The sequence below is a fragment of the Heteronotia binoei genome, chromosome 7 (assembly GCF_032191835.1).
Source record: "Heteronotia binoei isolate CCM8104 ecotype False Entrance Well chromosome 7, APGP_CSIRO_Hbin_v1, whole genome shotgun sequence".
Taxonomy (NCBI): domain Eukaryota; kingdom Metazoa; phylum Chordata; class Lepidosauria; order Squamata; family Gekkonidae; genus Heteronotia; species Heteronotia binoei.
In genome coordinates, this window is record NC_083229.1 from 1,227,799 (window position 1) to 1,246,959 (window position 19,161).

General features: G+C 55.3%; 1 protein-coding gene across 1 annotated transcript in view; it reads right to left on the reverse strand.

The window, feature by feature from the left end:
* Window positions 1–13,616, reverse strand: part of LOC132574801 (NFX1-type zinc finger-containing protein 1-like) — a 33,634-nt gene extending 20,018 nt beyond the window's left edge. Inside the window, exons 1-9 of the mRNA XM_060243035.1 lie at window positions 12,212–13,616; window positions 10,779–10,931; window positions 10,481–10,606; window positions 8,690–8,841; window positions 8,361–8,495; window positions 8,193–8,277; window positions 6,826–6,952; window positions 5,228–5,347; window positions 3,445–3,599 (exon numbers count right to left, since the gene is read on the reverse strand). Coding sequence (XP_060099018.1) covers window positions 3,445–3,599; window positions 5,228–5,347; window positions 6,826–6,952; window positions 8,193–8,277; window positions 8,361–8,495; window positions 8,690–8,841; window positions 10,481–10,606; window positions 10,779–10,931; window positions 12,212–13,616 — 2,458 coding nt within the window. The remainder of the gene's footprint in view (window positions 1–3,444; window positions 3,600–5,227; window positions 5,348–6,825; window positions 6,953–8,192; window positions 8,278–8,360; window positions 8,496–8,689; window positions 8,842–10,480; window positions 10,607–10,778; window positions 10,932–12,211) is intronic.
* Window positions 13,617–19,161: the final 5,545 nt, after the last annotated feature.

Here is a 19,161-nt window from a genome sequence, read left to right on the forward strand (position 1 = left end):
CACACTTCATCAGACAAGATCAGATATTGATGAAGTGTACTTAGAGAGCACACGAAAGCTTGAGTTCTGAATAAAACTTGGTTGGTCTTAAAGGTGCCACTTGACTCCTGCTTTGCTCAGCTGCTTCAGACCAACACAGCTTCCCGCTTGGATCTCTCTGCTATAATGTTGGCCTTCCAGAGGATCCAGTTGGCCACTGTGTGAGACAGGATGATGGACCCTCCCTGGTCTGACCCAGCAGAGCTCTTCTGATGTTGTTCTCAGGGGAAGGCCTCGGCCTCCCTGCCCTGCCCTCCCGGCCCTTCAGAGGAACTGGGTGGCTGGACTAGATGGACCCTCCCTTGTCTGATCCAGCAGGGCTCTTCTGATGTTGTTCTCAGGGGAAGGCCTCGGCCTCCCTGCCCTGTTGTTGGCCCTTCAGAGGAACTGAGTGGCTGGACTAGATGAACCCTCACTGGTCTGACTCATCAGGGCTCTTCTGATGTTCTTCTCAAGGGAAGGCCTTGGCCTCTCTGCCCTGTTGTTGGCCCTCCAGAGGAACTGGTTGGCCCCTGAGTGAGACAGGAGGCTGGTCTAGATGGGCCCTCCCTAGTCTGATCCAGCAGGGCTCTTCTGATGTTCTTCTCAGGGGAAAGCCTCGGCCTCTCTGCCCTCTTGCTGCCCCTCCAGAGGAACTGGTTGGCCCCTGAGTGAGACAGGATGCTGGACGAGATGGACCCTCCCTGGTCTGATCCAGCAGGGCTCTTCTGATGCTCTTCTCAGGGGAGGGCCTCAGCCTCTCTGCTCTGTTGTTGGCCCTCCAGAAGAACTGGCTGGCCTCTGTGTGAGACAGGAGGCTAGACTAGATGGACCCTCCCTGGTCTGACCCAGCAGGGATCTTCTGATGTTCTTATCAGGGGAAGGCCTCAGGCTCTCTGCCCTGTTGTTGGCTCTCCAGAGAAATTTGGTGGCCACTGTGTAAGAAAGGATGCTGGACTAGGTGGACCTTCATTGGTCTGACCAGCAGGGCTCTTCTGATGTTCTTCTCAGGGGAAGGCCTCGGCCTCTCTGCCCTGTTGCTGGCCCTCCAGAGGAACTGGTTGGTCACTGTGTGAGACAGGAGGCTAGACTAGATGGACCCTCCCTGGTCTGACCCAGCAGGGATCTTCTGATGTTCTTATCAGGGGAAGGCCTCAGGCTCTCTGCCCTGTTGTTGGCTCTCCAGAGAAATTTGGTGGCCACTGTGTAAGAAAGGATGCTGGACTAGGTGGACCTTCATTGGTCTGACCAGCAGGGCTCTTCTGATGCTCTTCTCAAGGGAAGGCCTCAGCCTCTGCCCTGTTGCTGGCCCTCCAGAGGAATTGGTTGGCCACTGTCTGGGACAGGATACTGGACTGGATTGACCTTCAGTGGTCTGACCCAGCAGGGCTCTGATCTTCTGATCAGTGTGGTGGCACAGAGGCAAGCAGGGGCAGCTGCCCCCGCCCAGTCTGGGACCTGAGTCATTTGCCCCAGTAAGTGGCACTGCTAGTACTTTCCCAGCACCTCCTGCCTGATCCTTTTAGTGGGCGATGCCCAGGAACAGACCCAGGGACCTCGTGCAGGCCAAGTCACTGCCCGAAAGCCCCATCCCACCTAAGAGCCAAGAACCCCTGCACCACAGGACTAGTTCCCAAGCCACTAACAGGGGGACTGATTTGAATGCGGCTGCATCCTTCCCTTAAAACAAGGAATCCAGGCCGCTGGCTCCCTCTTGCTGACTCAGCCCACAGAATCTGTAAACTCGATTTTTTTTTTTTGCAAGAAGAAAGCTTGTGATTTGTTAAATGTGATTTTAGGAGCACAGCCTGCCTTCAGTGGATGCTGGGGGTGGTCTTCACACAAGCCGGACAATTGCTGTGTCACACACAGCCGCAAAATGGCCTACAGCTGCAGCCTGGAAAACCTCCAGGCCCCCGCCTGTGTCCACTTGGTATCGTCATAGTTGGGATATGCACATAAGGGAAAAGATTCTGGATCGATTGTCTAACAGCAACGATAACCTGCTTTTATCCAAACATGGTTCCCTGTAATTGATTTTCTCTCTACTAGTGAATCACTTTGAAATGGCTGGTATCGAAAAGAAATACTAATGCTATAAACTCTCTTTTTATTATAATATACTAGTTCTAAAATTGCTTTATAAGTTAATACATTTTCTCTGTTTGACTTGGCTTACAAATTTTAGTCTCTTGTCTTTGAATAATTAAGATGTTTTTGTTTAATGCTGTTACTCCTGTTGTTTAGTGTTCCTGACAACATATTTCTATGCAACTTTGTATTCCCCACTCCTCCACTGGCAGCTGCTGCAATGGCCTTGGGTCAGCCGTAGCTCTAGCAGAGGTTGTCTTTGAAAGGGCAGCTTGTGGGAGAGCTCTCTTAGCCCCACCCACCTCACAGGGTGTCTGTTGTGGGGGAGGAAGAGAGTCAGTTTGGTGTAGTGGTTAAGTGTGCAGACTCTTATTTGGGAGAAGCGTGTTTGATTCCCCACTCCTCCACTTGCACCTGCTGGAATGGCCTTGGGTCAGCCGGAGTTCTGGCAGAGGTTGTCCTTGAAAGGGCAGCTTGTGGGAGAGCTCTCTTAGCCCCACCCACCTCACAGGGTGTCTGTTGTGGGGGAGGAAGAGAGTCAGTTTGGTGTAGTGGTTAAGTGTGCAGACTCTTATTTGGGAGAAGCGGGTTTGATTCCCCACTCCTCCACTTGCATCTGCTGGAATGGCCTTGGGTCAGCCATAGCTCTGGCAGAGGTTGTCCTTGAAAGGGCAGCTTTTGTCAGAGCTCTCTCAGCCCCACGCACCTCACAGGGTGTCTGTTGTGGGGGGAGAAGACATAGGAGATTGTAAGCCGTTCTGAGTCCCTGATTCAGAGAGAAGGGCGGGGTATAAATCTGCAATTCTTCTGATTTTCTCAAAATAAAATTTAAATCTGAAAAAAAAAAACCCTCAGCAATTCACCATCACCCCCAACGTTTCCCCAGTTACAGGGAGGTGGATTTCAGGTTCCGCAGCTGCAACCTGGCTTTGATTCCTGGCTCTTCTCAGCCTGCTGACTGTGCGGCTGAGTTGGCAGAAATCACGTTGAGGGCAGTGGTTTCATTTTGGTGGCTTTTGCAGAAGAAATGAACAAACGCCATTCCTGATTTCACACCATGCTTATTTTTTGCATTGTGCGTGCATGCACGTGTACATGCCTGGAAGTTGTGGCACCTTCTGGCAACCCCTACTTCAGAGAAGTGGCTTGGTACAGCCTGCCGCTGCCTCCCGCTCCTGGTATTCCTTTGGAAGTCTCCCTTCCAAGTATCTGCCGGGACTGGCTCTGCTTAGCTTCCATGATCCAATGAGATTGGGCTTGCCTGATGGCTTTGGCCCTCCCCACACATCTTTCCAGCTGCTGGGGGGGGGGCCGCAGGGCAACCCTCTCTCTCACCTGTGGTGGTCATGCCAATGACCCTGCTACGCTTCAGGATGCTCAGGTCTTCCTCGAAGGTCAGCTCCTGCAGGCTAGCCGCCTTCTTCTCATAGGCCTCCAGCTCCTCCACCAGGGCCGCCTTCAGCTGCTCCTTGTAGGTGGCCACCCATCTCCTGGAGCCACGGCAGAGAGAAGACAGACATGCTCAGGGAAGGCTGGAGGGGGGCCAGCGGCTGTGTCAGCCAACAGCCCCAAGGCAAGATTCCGGGGGCCAATTCTGGATGGGCCATGTCAACTGCCACGCCCCAGAGCTCACACCAGCAGAGGTATCCGAGCCACAGAAGTGGGGGCATCGACACTGCCAGTCTATCCTGCCCCTCCCCTGACGTAGCAACTTCACCAGGCTTTGTGTTGCCTGAGGCTGCCTGTCTGGCTTGGCCAGGGTGGTAAAAGATGCAGGCAGAGAGGGGAGGGACGGTGGCTCAGTGGATGAGCATCTGCTTGGGAAGCAGAAGGTCCCAGGTTCAATCCCCGGCATCTCCAACTAAAAAGGGTCCAGGCAAAGAGGTGTGGAAAACCTCAGCTTGAGATCCTGGAGAGCCGCTGCCAGTCTGAGAAGACAATACTGACTTTGATGGACCCAAGAGGGTCTGATTCAGTAGAAGGCAGTTTCATATGTTCATATTAGGGAAGCGACGGTGGCTCCATGGTAGAGCATCTGCTCGGTAAGCAGAAGGTCCCCGGTTCAATCCCCAGCATCTCCAACTCAAAAGGGTCCAGGCAAGTAGGCGTGAAAAACCTCAGCTGGAGACCCTGGAGAGCCACTGCCAGTCTGAGTAGACAAGACTGACTTTAGGGAGGGACAGTGGCTCAGTGGTAGAGCATCTGCTTGGGAAGCAGAAGGTCCCAGGTTCAATCCCCGGCATCTCCAACTCAAAAGGGTCCAGGCAAGTAGGCATGAAAAACCTCAGCTTGAGACCCTGGAGAGCCATGAATGGGGCTGTGGCTCAGTGGTAGAGCATCTGCTTGGTAAGCAGAAGGTCCCAGGTTCAATCCCCAGCACCTCCAACTCAAAAGGGTCCAGGCAAGTAGGTGTGAAAAACCTCAGCTTGAGACCCTGGAGAAAGGGCCACTGCCAGTCTGAGTAGACAAGACTGACTTTGATGGACCAAAGAGGGCCTGATTCAGTAGAAGGCAGCTTCATATGTTCTGTTACTAGGAGAGGGACAGTGGCTCAGTGGTAGAGCATCTGCTTGGTAAGCAGAAGGTCCCAGGTTCAATCCCTGGCATCTCCAACTAAAAAGGGTCCAGGCAAATAGGTGTGAAAAACCTCAGCTTGGGACCCTGGAGAGCCCCTGCCAGTCTGAGCAGACAAGACTGACTTTAGGGAGGGGCAGTGGCTCAGAGGTAGAGCATCTGCTTGGGAAGCAGAAGGTCCCAGGTTCAATCCCTGGCATCTCCAAAAAAGGGTCCAGGCAAATAGGTGTGAAGAACCTCAGCTGGAGACCCTGGAGAGCCGCTGCCAGTCTGAGTAGACAATACTGACTTTGATGGACCAAAGGTCTGATTCAGTATAAGGCAGCTTCATATGTTCAAGCAGCTAGTGGGAGAGATGCCCCTGGAGTTTTCCACACAGCCAGCATGAGGAAATGAGCCAAGCCTGGAGCCCTCCCATCCTGGAAGGACTGAGGGGGTCCCCAACCATCCCCTTCCACTTCCAGAGTGGAAAAGGAGGTGGGGCTTTGATCCCAGCCCTGCCCCCTGGAGCCCCTCCCACCCTCCCCAGGCCCCTGTGGAGCACCTGTACAGTCGCCAGCGGTCCCTCAGCCACAGCTCCTGGGGGGTTTGGATCTCTGCCACTTCCTGGGAACTCATGATGTCCTTCTCCCTCAAGCAGTCCAGAATCTTGGTCCGAGTGGCGCTGGGAAGCAAGGAAGAGGCAGCTCAGATTCTGGTGGGACTCTGGTAATGGTCCTCCCTAGTCTATGGCCAGTTTGGTGTAATGGTTACGTTTGGTGTAGTGGTTAAGTGTGCAGACTCTTATCTGGGAGAAGTGGGTTTGATTCCCCACTCCTCCACTTGCAGCTGCTAGCATGGCCTTGGGTCAGCCATAGCTCTGGCAGAGGTTGTCCTTGAAAGGGCAGCCGCTGTGAGAGCCCTTTCAGCCTCACCCACCTCACAGGGTGTCTGTTGAGAGAGGAGAAGGTATAGGAGATTGTGAGCCACTCTGAGTCTCTCCTTCAGAGAGGAGGGCAGGGTATAAATCTTCAGTCTTCTCTTCTTCTATATGGTTATGTGTGCGGACTCTTATCTGGGAGAACCGGGTTTGATTCCCCACTCCTCCACTTGCACCTGCTAGCATGGCCTTGGGTCAGCCATAGCTCTGGCAGAGGTTGTCCTTGAAAGGGCAGCTGCTGTGAGAGCCCTCTCCAGCCCCACCCACCTCACAGGGTGTCTGTTGTGGGGGAGAAGGGAAAGGAGATTGTGAGCCGCTCTGAGACTCTTTGGAGTGGAGAGCGGGATATAAATCCAATATCATCATCATCTTCTTCTATAGACATCTTTTGTTCTGACACTTCCCTGGAAATATCTGTATTCCGTGTCAAGTCAAGGCCTTCTCCTTACACTCTGGAGAGCGTCCTTCATTAAGGACTGTCACAGAGCTGACATTGTGTCAGAACCAAAGATGGCTTTAGGGGTCATAGGTTATATAGAGGAGGTAGGACCGTTACCAGGGTCCCGCCAGGACTGAAAGTGCTCTTGCAAAGACAGCTGGTTCTCACCGTAGAAGGAAAACAAACCATGTGTAATAACAAGTACTTTCACCGCTAGATGACTGCGACCTTGAGAGCCAGCTCGAGCCAGCTTCTAAAACCAGGCACGTTCTTAGTTTCAATACATGAGAGACAAGAGAACAGAGTAAGCGAGCTTAAGACATCACAGGAATAATCTTGCTTGTTACAGAAGCCACAGAATCATGGCGAGGGATGCTGACAGATGCAGCCAGTTCCCAGGGCCCAGACAGAGCCCTTCATCGCATCCGGAGCAGCTCTGGTTTGTGCTGCATCCAACGCTCCTGCTCAGCTCCCCAGGCTCAGGGTGCAGCTCTCTGTCTCTTCCTCCTGCTCACAACACATTTGCCCACCACCCCCCATCTTCTCCTGGGCTACCCAGACCCACATTCTCTGCCTGTCCTGCTGGGGCCATCATTCTTCTCTGGGCTCCATCATCTGGGGCTAGGGGGCCACGCCATCAACTGGACCATCTGGGAGGAAGGGGCCAAGGAAACATATCCACTCCAGCTAGGCAGGGCTCGTGGCGAAGCCAGCCCTCCCCCTACTCACACATACAAAGCAGGAAGGGCCCGAGACACTTCTGCGCCAGGCCACACCCACTCACCTCTCCTCGGCAGGGAGGATGTAGGCAAACTTGCTCTCAGGTGTTGTCCGAGCCTCCATGTTGTCGAAATCGTTGTCATAGTCATCCAAGAATCGCTCATCCTTATCCCACTGGATGAAGTCTGAGTCTATGAAATGAGGATCACAAGATAAGACCCCCAGAAACATAACAGCCCAAGTGGATCAGACCAGGGAGGGTCCATCTAGTCCAGCCTCCTGTCTCACACAGGGGCCAGCCAGTTCCTCTGGAGAGCCAACAACAGGGTAGAGAGGGCGAGGCCTTCCCTTGAGAAGAACATCAGAAGAGCCCTGCTGGATCTGACCAGTGGTCCATCTAGTCCAGCATCCTGCCCCACACAGTGGCCAGCCAGTTCCTCTGGAGGGCCAACAACAGGGCAGAGAGGCTAAGGCCTTCCCCTGAGAAGAACATCAGAAGAGCCCTGCTGGGTCAGACCAGGGAGGATCCATCTAGTCCAGCCTCCTGTCTCACATAGGCCAGCCAATTCCTCTGGAGGGCCAACAACAGGGCAGAGAGGCTAAGGCCTTCCCCTGAGAAGAGCATCAGAAGAGCCCTGCAGGGTCACACCAGGGAGAGTCCATCTATTCCAGCCTCCTGTCTCACATGGGCCAGCCAATTCCTCTGGAGGGCAAACAGCAGGGCAGAGAGACCGAGGCCTTCCCCTGAGAAGAACATCAGAAGAGCCCTGCGGGATCAGAGCACTGAGGGTTTATCTAGTCCCGCATCCTGTCTCACACAGTGGAATGGCCTTGGGTCAGCCAGAGCTCTCTTATCTGGGAGAACATCAGAAGAGCCCTACTGGATCAGACCAGTGAGAGTCCATCCAGTCCAGCCTCCTGTCTCACACAGAGCCCAACCAGTTCCTCTAGAGGGCCAGCAACAAGGCAGAGAGGCCGAGCCCTTTCTCTGAAAAGAGCATCAGAAGAGCCCTGCTGGGTCAGATCAGGGAGGGTCCATCTAGTCCAGCCTCCTGTCTCACACAGTGGCCAACCAGTTCCTCTGGAGGGCCAACAACAGGGCATAGAGAGCCTGAGGCCTTCCCCTGAGAAGATCAGAAGAGCCCTGCTGGATCACACCATAGAGGGTCCATCTAGTCCAGCCTCCTGTCTCACACAGTGGCCAACCAGTTCCTCTGGAGGGCCAACAACAGGGCAGAGAGACCAAGGTCTTCCTCTGAGAAGAACATCAGAAAAGCCCTGCTGGATCAGACCAGTGAGGGTCCATCTAGCCCCGCCTCCTTGTCTGGCCACTCCTGCCCTGGGGTGGGGAGGATGTTCCAAGCAAGCACAAGGCCCTGGTAGAGGAAGGAGGGAGGAGGCCTTCCCGTTCCCTCTCTGAGCTGCCCTTACCTGCTGCTCTCCGGCAGGTTCTGGGCCTCTGAGAGGTCCCTCTCTCTTTTGGGGGGTAGATCTTCAGCCACTGCAGCAGCCCCCCCTGCAAGGAGAGATCCAGTGGTCAGCCTGAGGGAGGGTGTGGGGAGTGGGTCATCCTGCCCAGCCCTTTCCCCATCTCCTTACTTGTGGTATCCGCAGGTTGTCCTCCAGGATCATGGCTTCCAGCTCCTCCTCTTTGAGGATGGCACAGTCCAGCAGCTTCAGCACCTCCATGTGTTCGGCGATACTCTTCTTCCGGTCCGTCAGAAAGCGCAGTGTCTGTGCAGGGACCATGGAGGGGGGCAGTTAAGGAGAAACCCTCTTCCCTCCAGGAGTGCCTGTTCCTCTTATGAGAAAGCATGTGTGTGTGCGGGGTGGGGGGTGTCCTTCCTTGCTGCCACAAATGTTCCCAGCCAAGGGTGAGCACGCCAGGTCCTCAAGAAAGCCGCAGGGAGCAATCGCTACTGTCTCACCCGGCCGTAGAGCTTCTTCTTTTCGAGCAGCAGCAGGCCTCTGTGTCCCAGCATCTGCTTCCGCAAATTCCTCAAGGAAAACAGAGCCAAGGCCTCACTCTTGCTCCTGCCCCCAACACGCACGATTCCTGACTTCTGGAACTGGAGGGTCCCTGCATAGAGCAGTGAGAGGTAAGGGGTTGCGCCCCCCCTTCAAAACCATGTGCGCGCAGAGGGGGGGGGGGGGTTGCAGCACAACTGGTGGCAGTGCAAGGAGAAGCCACTGCAGTGGGGACTGCGTGTGGGATGACAGCCTTTGGGGCAGGCTGTGGCACTGAGATGAGGCCTTTTCCCATCAGGATTAGAGCTCCATTCATTGGCATTCCAGCACAGGAACACAAGCTCCCAAATGCTGTTTTCCTGGGGCACACCAAAGACGGGGAGGAGCCTGCCAGCAGGAGGTGTGTCTCACGAGGTTCATGGGGCACCTGGGGAACTTTCACACCTGTCACCTTTGGTTTATGGAAGAAAGGGCTTCTAGTGGCAAGGCAGACTCTCTGTGAGGAGAGCCAGTTTGGTGTAGTGGTTAAGTGCGCGGACTCTTATCTGAGAGAACCGGTTTTGATTCCCCACTCCTCCACTTGCAGCTGCTGGAATGGCCTTGGGTCAGCCAGAGCTCTCTTATCTGGGAGAACCAGGTTTGATTCCCCACTCCTCCACTTGCACCTGCAGGAATGGCCTTGGGTCAGCCAGAGCTCTCTTATCTGGGAGAACCGGGTTTGATTCCCCACTCCTCCACTTGCACCTGCTGGAATGACCTTGGGTCAGCCAGAGCTCTCTTATCTGGGAGAACCGGGTTTGATTCCCCACTCCTCCACTTGCAGCTGCTGGAATGGCCTTGGGTCAGCCATAGCTCTCTTATCTGGGAGAACCGGGTTGGATTCCCCACTCCTCCACCTGCACCTGCTGGAATGGCCTTGGGTCAGCCAAAGCTCTCTTATCTGGGAGAACCGGGTTTGATTCCCCACTCCTCTGCTTGCAGCTGCTGGAATGGCCTTGGGTCAGCCAGAGCTCTGGCAGAGGTTGTCCTTGAAAGGGCAGCTGCTGTGACAGCCCTCTCAGCCCCACCTGCCTCAAAGGGTGTCTGTTGTGGAGGAGGAAGATAAAGGAGATTGTAGGCTGCTCTGAGTCTCTGTCCTTGAAAGGGCAGCTTCTGGGAGAGCTCTCTCAGGTCCACCCACCTCACAGGGTGTCTGTTGTGGGGGAGGAAGGGAAAGGAGATTGTGAGCCGCTCTGAGACTCTAAATCCAATATCTTCTTTTAATTTGGGAAGGGAAGCGGTGGAGGACTTGAGTGAGGTTCAACCCACTCCCCTCTCCTGTTCAAAAGTATGATGGCCTTGGAGACAGGGATGCCTCCCCTCTGATGAGTTCCCCAATGCAGCACACCCCCACAGCAAGGCCAGGCAAGCCTCATAGAGGAGGGCATTCCAGAGGCAAGAGGCCACCTCCAAAAAGGCCCTGTCTCTGAGTGTGACTGGCCTGCCCTCTGCCTGCTGCAGCACAGAGCGTGGGGTTTGGGGGGAGGATCTTCACCAGCAGGCCGGACAAGACACAATGAGGAAGTGCAAATATGGTGTGGGGAAGGGCCAACCCCTCCCCCCACACACATCTTCTAGCACTTGCCTTACAAGCTGCTCCTCCCCTGGCAGCAGGAAACACCAGCTAGCTGGAGAAGGAAGGCCACCTGTGCTAGACGAGCCCCCCCCCCAATATCAGTACCCCTCCCGAGTCTTTTTGCCACAGCACTTACCCTCCAGAAACTGGTCCAGGGCATGGTTCGTGTAACAAACCACCAGGCAGGGTGTGCAGTCCTGATTCCAGAGGGCCTGGTTGGCCAGAAGGACTTGCAAAATCTTCAGCCCTATGAATGTTTTGCCTGCAGAGGAAGGAAGGAAGGAGACACCATCACTGCCCAGTGCGGGGGAACGAGGGGCCAGCTGGCTCAGCCAGACAAGGAGGGAAGCGTCAAGCTGGTCTCCACCGTGCTCTGTGGCAGGGAGGGGAGGGGGCCTGGGAGAAGTTGGCAGTTCCTCACCACCTGCACGCACCTGTGCCAGGAGGGCCCTGGATCAGCACAAACTCTCTGCTCAGAGCCATCCGGATGGCCGAGATCTGAGACTCATCCAGGTGGGGGAACATCTCCGGACTCCAAACGTGATCACAAAGTGGGTTCATTGCTGTCAGGTCCCCAGCAGGGATTTCTCCCTCCTGCAGTGCCAAAATCACAAGGAGGTTAGGAGCTCTCCTTCCTTCCTTCCTTCCTTCCTTCCTTCCTTCCTTCCTTCCTTCCAGGCAGCAACGACTTCAAGTTGTCCTCCCCCAGCCACATCCAGACCTGTGGCCTGCACCTTTCCCCTTATAATGTCACAATGAAAAGGGATAGAAAAGTTTTAGGAAATATTCATAGTTACAATAGGAGATATACATCGTTACAATAGAAATCCAGCCAGTCCTGTTTTTGGGGTGGCAGTCGGAGGGGACGAGACCTCCACCATGTCAAAATGTATACCACCCTAAAATGTTTTAGATGCGTTTTATTGGTTTTAAATTGTTTTATATAATTGTTAGCCGCCCCGAGTCCACTTGCGGGGAGGGTGGGATATAAATTTAAAGTAATAACTAAATAATAAACAAACAAATAAACAAAAGGGTGCCTCGGTGGCCAGGATCTGCCCCTTCCCATTTGCGCAGCATCCGGAAATGCTTTGACTGCCACCTTTCTGAAAAGATCACATCCAAACGGGACTGCAGCAAACGGGGGGTGGGGGACAGGAAACAGGAAGACCAGAGGAGAACATCGTGACAGTGCGCCCCAGGACACTGCACTGCTGCAAAGGAAACAGCTGGGTGGAAACATCTCAGGTAGAAATAGTCCTCCCTGCCAGGCGAGTTCTTCACCCCAAGTCCTGCTCTAGGTGCCAACAAAAGTAAGGCAGGCGGCAAAGAAGGGCAAGGCTTCCATGGCAGCCCCCCCACCCCGGAATGGTCAGTTGGATGGGATTTTGCACTGGCTCCTGTGAGCAGCTGCGACCAGGGCTTCCTTTTTGTAGCAGGAGCTCATTTGCATATTAAGCCACACTCCCCTGATGTAGTCAATCCACCTGCCGCTTACAGTAGACCCTGTGCTAAGAGCCCCGGAAGCTCCAGGAGGATTGGCTACATCGGGGGGGGGGGGGTGTGGCCTAATACGCAAAGGAGTTCCTGCTACAAAACAAGCGCTGGCTGTGAAATGGTGAGGAATGTGGAGCAAAATTCCACCCACACACGTATTAAAATATTGACCAGAACTGTTACATGGCTGCATGTCCACTCCGGGGTGCACCCAACGCCCACCCCCTCCAGCCTCCTCTATGCTCCTCCGTGCCTTTGTTTCTTCCACACACACCCCATCTACTCCCCCTTCTCCTGGTTTCCTTAGTCCTGCATCCAAAGCTCCGTGCTGCCCCCCTGCCTCCTTCTCCCAACTCACTCCCCACAACACTCATTGTTGGGGCACCCCCCATACCCACCTCAAGAGCTCCACTTTTACTCCCAGGGGAACGCAGAGCAGAGAGGTCAAAGGTCACCGCTTTCCCCTCCAAGTATGCCGGCTGGGAGACGTCATGGCGGCATTTCACGATATACCTGCTGAAGGGCACCTGACTGCCAAATCCCTTCTGCAGGCCCTCCAGCACGTGGCGGTAGGCCTCAAAGAAGGCAGGGGACTCCACCATGGTGAAGTGGGTCCTGCCCAGGTGCCCCTGGAGGAAGCGGTGGGAGCACCTGAGCTCCAGCCACACCGCCCCGTGGAGGGCCTCCTTCCTGTTGGCCCCGGCCACCGTCCCAAAGAGCACCTGGTCGCTGTCGTTGGAGATGAGGCAGACGAGGGAGCCCCCCAGCAGACGCCTGGAGGAGAAGGGAGCAGCCCTCTTCTTGGTGGAGTACCTGGCCAGGTACATGGTGCCAGAGAATGAGGTGCCCACCTCCACCAGCCGGACATTGGGATAGAGCAGGAGCCCGTCACCTCTCGCTCTCTCGGAGCCCGAGAAATGGTTGGGGAGGGTGAACTGAGCAGAGATCCCATCCCGGAGGGGCTTCACCAGGTCTTCCCGCAACAGGCGGAAGTGGGTGTCCAGGTACGCTGCGTCGCTCTGATACCTGCCCGATTTGATGTTGGGCTTCAGCTTCCGAGTGGGCTCCAGGAAGATGTCCTCTGCAGTGGGGAAGATGGGAATACGGCGGAAATCCTCCCGGTCTGCTGGGGAGGCCACACTGGGCTCCCACTGGTTTGGGAAGGCCCTGTCCAGGAGGGCCTTGGCATCCCACAGCCGCTTCCGGACAATCCAGGTGAGCTGGAAGTCACGGCTCTGGAGCCTCCGGACTGTGGTGAAGAGGAGGTCCAGGGGGTAACAGATCAGCGTTTGCGCCTGGCTGGGAAACGCCGTGAGCAGGTGATGGAGGGTGGCCACCGTGTCCCCCACCACCTGGGAAATCTGCCCACCCTCAGAGCAGAAGGTTTCCAGCCGAGCCACAAACTCCAGCAGGCTCTGCAGCAGGAAGGGGGGCTGCAGCAAGGCCTCCAGCACGGGCTGGACGTCCTGCGGCTCGGGGGGCTCCTCCATCACACACCGGAGCACCCGCAGCAGAGTCCGGATCTGAGGGGGGCTGAGCTGGTGGCTGCTGAGGGTGCGCTCCAGCGAGAGCAAGTGGGCCTTCAAGAAAGCCAAGAGCTGCCCTGGCCTGTGGCTGCCGAGTCTGTCCAGGTCGTCCAGAATGCTGCCCCACGCCTCTTCGTGCCCCCTGCTGGGCCCTGGCTCTGGAGAACGAGAACGGCAGAGAACTTTGTGGGGAGGCGGGCTCGGCCCTCTGGCCCGCTCATCTCTCCAGAGCCGCTTCCGCCCAAACATGGCTCTTCAGGGGAGGGGGGAGACCAGCCAGCACGGCGCGTGACCTGCACGGAGACCAAAGGAAGCAGGCTGGTCCTTGTTGCAAGCCCAGGCACAAACCCAGCAACAATGAAAGCCCAGCACCGCCACGCCAATGAGCCCACCCTCTCCCTTCCAGGAATTTCCCCCCTCGGAGTTGGTAGCCTGACCACCAGCACAGAGAGCAGGGCCCCAGGTTCACCCGGGGGGGGGTGGCTGGCGTCTGTGGCCTGTTGCGACATTGTGGGGCAGCAGGCTCAAAATGGGGAAGGGGGGGGGGACAAGTGGCACTGGCAGTGAGAACCTGGAAGTTGCTTGTGACACTGTGACAAAGAGAGCCAGCATGCGGTTGTGGCTGAGAGCGGCAGACTCTAATGTGGGAGCTGGCTTTGATTCCCCACTCCTCTCCCTGAAGCCTGCTAGGTGATCCTGGGCCAGGCTCCACTTTCTCTGTGGGGAGAAAAGGGCAAGAGGCCAGAGCAGCCGAAAGACTCACAAAATTGGGGGCAGGGAAGAAGAGGCAGTTGTCAGCTGCTTTGAGACTCCTGAAGGCAGCGGTGGCCAAACTTGCTTAACATAAGGAAAGGAAAGGTCCCCTGTGCAAGCACCAGTCGTTTCCGACTCTGGGGTGATTTTCACGGCAGCTTTTTACGGGGTGGTTTACCACTGCCTTCCCCAGTCATCTACGCTTCCCCCCCCCCCCCCAGCAAGCTGGGGACTCATTTTACTGGCCTCAGAAAGATGGAAGGCTGAGTCAACCTCGAGCCGGCTACCTGAAAACCCAGCTTCCACCGGGGATCAAACTCAGGTTGTGAGCAGAGCTTAGGACTGCAGTACAGCAGCTTTAACACTCTGTGCCACGGGACTCTTTATGCTTAACACAAGAGCCACGTAGAATAACCATCAGATGTTTGAGAGCCACAAGACTGGAAGGAAGGAAAGCAAATAGATGGGGGGCAGGAAGGGAAAAGGTGGAAAGAAAGCAACTTTAACTTAAAATGCATTCTCCGAGCTGCTGACTGGCTTGGTTTGAAGAAACGATTTAGAGAAAGAACTGCCTTCTCCAAGCCGGCTGAGAGGGCAGGGGGGCTTCGAGAGCCACACAACATGGATGAAAGAGCCACGATTTGGCCACCCCTGCCTTAAGGTAAAGTAAAATAGACTACAACAGCCAACTGTTCTTTGGTTCCCCATCCCTCCTCCCCATGATGCCTGCTGGGTGACCTTGGAGCAGTCCCCGTTCTCTCAGAGCTCTCTCAGCCCCACCTGCCTCACAAGGTGCCTGTTGTGGGGAGAGGAAGGACAGGAGATTGCAAGCCACGTTGAGACTCCTTAGGGTCAACGTGGGGCATAAAACCTAATTCTTCTCTAAGAATATAATAAGAATTCAGCTGCATCAGAACCAGTTTGGTGTAGTGGTTAAGTGCATGGACTCTTATCCGGGAGAACTGGGTTTGATTCCCCACACCTCCACCTGCACCTGATGATGTGATCTTGAGTCAGTCAAGAGCAGTTTCTGTCAGAGCTCTTTCAGCCCCACCTACCTCCCAGGGTGTCTGTTGTGGGGTGGGGAGGGAACAGAGATTGGGAGCTGCCCTGAGACGCCTTCAGGTAGTAAAGTGAGGGGTGTAAATCCAATCTCTCTTTTTCCTTCTTCTCCCTTTGATTCCTAGCTGGGATTGATTGATGCTACTCAATACCTTTAAGTCAGAGGAAAACAGAAAGAAAGCATCAAACCAGTGGAATGTCTGATAAGAACATAAGAGAAGCCCTGTTGGATCAGGCCAGTGGCCCCTCCAGTCCAACACTCTGTGTCACATAAGAACATAAGAGAAGCCCTGTTGGATCAGGCCAATGGCCCCTCCAGTCCAACACTCTGTGTCACACATAAGAGAAGCCCTGTTGGATCAGGGCAATGGCCCCTCCAGTTCAACACTCTGTGTCACATAAGAACATAAGAGAAGCCATGTTGGATCAGGCCAATGGCCCCTCCAGTCCAACACTCTGTGTCACATAAGAACATAAGAGAAGCCCTGTTGGATCAGGCCAGTGGCCCCTCCAGTCCAACCCTCTGTGTCACATAAGAACATAAGAGAAGCCCTGTTGGATCAGGCCAATGGCCCCTCCAGTTCAACACTCTGTGTCACATAAGAACATAAGAGAAGCCATGTTGGATCAGGCCAATGGCCCCTCCAGTCCAACACTCTGTGTCACATAAGAACATAAGAGAAGCCCTGTTGGATCAGGCCAGTGGCCCCTCCAGTCCAACCCTCTGTGTCACATAAGAACATAAGAGAAGCCCTGTTGGATCAGGCCAATGGCCCCTCCAGTCCAACACTCTGTGTCACACATAAGAACATAAGAGAAGCCCTGTTGGATCAGGCCAATGGCCCCTCCAGTTCAACACTCTGTGTCACATAAGAACATAAGAGAAGCCATGTTGGATCAGGCCAATGGCCCCTCCAGTCCAACACTCTGTGTCACATAAGAACAGAAGAGAAGCCCTGTTGGATCAGGCCAGTGGCCCCTCCAGTCCAACACTCTGTGTCACATAAGAACATAAGAGAAGCCCTGTTGGATCAGGTCAGTGGCCCCTCCAGTCCAACACTCTGTGTCACATAAGAACATAAGAGAAGCCCTGTTGGATCAGGCCAGTGGCCCCTCCAGTCCAACACTCTGTGTCACATAAGAACATAAGAGAAGCCATGTTGGATCAGGCCAGTGGCCCCTCCAGTCCAACACTCTGTGTCACATAAGAACATAAGAGAAGCCCTGTTGGATCAGGCCAATGGCCCCTCCAGTCCAACACTCTGTGTCACACATAAGAACATAAGAGAAGCCCTGTTGGATCAGGCCAATGGCCCCTCCAGTTCAACACTCTGTGTCACATAAGAACATAAGAGAAGCCATGTTGGATCAGGCCAATGGCCCCTCCAGTCCAACACTCTGTGTCACATAAGAACAGAAGAGAAGCCCTGTTGGATCAGGCCAGTGGCCCCTCCAGTCCAACACTCTGTGTCACATAAGAACATAAGAGAAGCCCTGTTGGATCAGGCCAGTGGCCCCTCCAGTCCAACACTCTGTGTCACATAAGAACATAAGAGAAGCCCTGTTGGATCAGGCCAGTGGCCCATCCAGTCCAACACTCTGTGTCACACAGTGGCCAAAAAAGCCAGGTGCCATCAGGAGGTCCACCAGTGGAGCTAGGACACTAGAAGCCCTCCCACTGTACCCCCCCCCCCAAAAGCACCAAGAATACAGAGCATCACGGACCCAGACAGAGAGTTCCAACAATACTCTGTGGCTAATAGCCACTGATGGACCTCTGCTCCAGATGCTTATCCATTCCCCTCTTGAAGCTGGCTATGCTTGCAGTTGCCACCACCTCCTGTGGCAGTGAATTCCACATGTTAATCACCCTTTGGGTGAAGAAAGACTTCCTTTTATCTATTCTAACCGACTGCTCAGCAGTTGATCCAGCATCCCACTTCACCCAGTGACCCAGTTCCTCTGGAGGGCCAGCAACAGCCTGGGCAGAGAGGCTGAGACTTCCCCTTGCGGTTGCCTCCTGGCTCTGGGATTCAGAGGTCTAGTGCTCCTTGAGGTGGAGGTTCCCCTCAGTCCCCTTAATGGGCCCCCTCCTCCCCAAACTGGAGCTGGCATCCCTAGGACCCCACGCCAAGGGCAGGGTACTCGGGGTCCTGGAGCGGCCCCTCCCCCCTCCCCGTCATTTGCAAGCGGGCTCCTGTCTTAGACTCGGGCCCCCCACAAGGAGCACCAGTGGGGCTGGGGGGGGGGAAGGTAACGAGGCTCTCTGGTTGGGGGGAGGGCGAAGCGTCCGCGACAGCAGCCCTCAAGCCCCTGCCCTCCCCCCGGGCCAAGAAGGGAGGCAGCAGTTGGTCCTGCCCCGGCCCCCCCCCCCGCCCCTACCTGGAGAGAGGCCGGGATGCGCTGCACGCACACCTGGCTGACCGGAGCAGCGCCGCGCCTGCCAAGAAGAGCAGCTCAGCGGCCGGCTACAAGTTTCGTTTCCCCAGAAAGCGAAAGCGAAACTCAGGCCGGCTTCTGCGGGCGCCCCTCCCTCTCCCCCTCCGCGGTCTCCTCTGGGGTGGCCCCGGCCCGCCGGCCGTCTTGGGCCCCTGCAAGCATCTCTCGGGCGGAAGAAGCAGCCGGGCGGGGGCTGCTCCTCTCGCGCTCCAAATGCCCTCCTTCGACGCGTTCTGCAGGGGGAAAGACCCGCCCGGTTTCCAGGGGGCGGCCGCGTTGGCCCGAAGCTGCGGCTGCAGCACCAAGTTCGAGCCCCGGCAGCCCCTCCAAGACCAGCCAAGTTTTCTTCCCGACATGAGCTTGAGAAAACCTGGGCTCCCGGGTGCCTGCCTGGACTCCCCCTGGAGCCAGCTCCCCCCGGGCCCAGTCAAGGCGCCTCCGAGCCCCCAGCAAAGGCGCCGCACTCAGTCTGGCAAACTCGGCCCCCGGACTGGTGGCATCACCCCGGCTCCCCTCCGAACCTGTGGTCAGGGGTGGCCGAGCCCGTGGGGGGCAGCAGAGGGGTTAAGAGCGGGAGACCCGGGTTCGAATCCCGCGTTGTGTCGCAGGGCGCCCTGGCCCCAGCCCCGCTCTCGCAGCCCCTCCGCCCCCTCCCAGGGCTGCTGGCCAGGCAGAAGGGAGGTGAGGAGGGCGAGGCCAGCTGCTTGGCGCCCCGCCCCGACCCCTTTGCAGAGAAAGGCGGGATTCAAAGGTATGAAAGAAAGACGTTTATGACAAAGAAGATGGGGGGGCTGGTTCCAAGGGACAGGCGACGGGGTGTGGCTCAGGGCAGCCCAAAGCTTATTTGGGGGCACAGAGAGGGCATCCAACTGCCCCTCTCCATTCCTTTTTTAAAATTCAAACTTTATTACAAGGATAAATACCAAAATATACATCTTTCTTCGTATACCAACCATTGGCAGCCCCTCTCTGTCAAGCATGCCATTTCTATATGCTATTTCCAATGGCGTTCTGCAGACAAGCCAGATACAAAGCAGAACATTCTTCATGCTCTCTTCCCTCCTCCCCCCACCCTTTCTCCTTCTAACCAACGGGTGCATAATAAATCCATCTGGACCCAGGATGTTTAGAGTAACCTTGTGTTAATGATGTAGAGTGCCTCTCCCCCAGATTCACACAGCCAGGTCTTATCAGTTCCCAGAGAATGTGTGAGAAAGGGCGATGTTTTTTATTAGCTGACAGTCCTTCGTCGCAAAGAGATACTAGTGGTTAGTGTTTCAACCCTGTGGTGTATGTCCCTTTAAGAGGGTTATATATAAGTTAAGATAGGGAGTAGGGAGTGAACCTTGCAGCTGTAGGACGTGGTTTTATGTTGTGTGTGTTGACTGACTTGGAGATAATAAAACAAACTTGAAGACTGACTGACCTGGAGGCTTCATTTAAGAGACATAATAAACCCTCAACTCAATTTGCATCTTTATGTTATCCTTTTGAAGTTATCTGTAACCTTTCCCTTTGAAGCATGCCTATAAGTTACTAT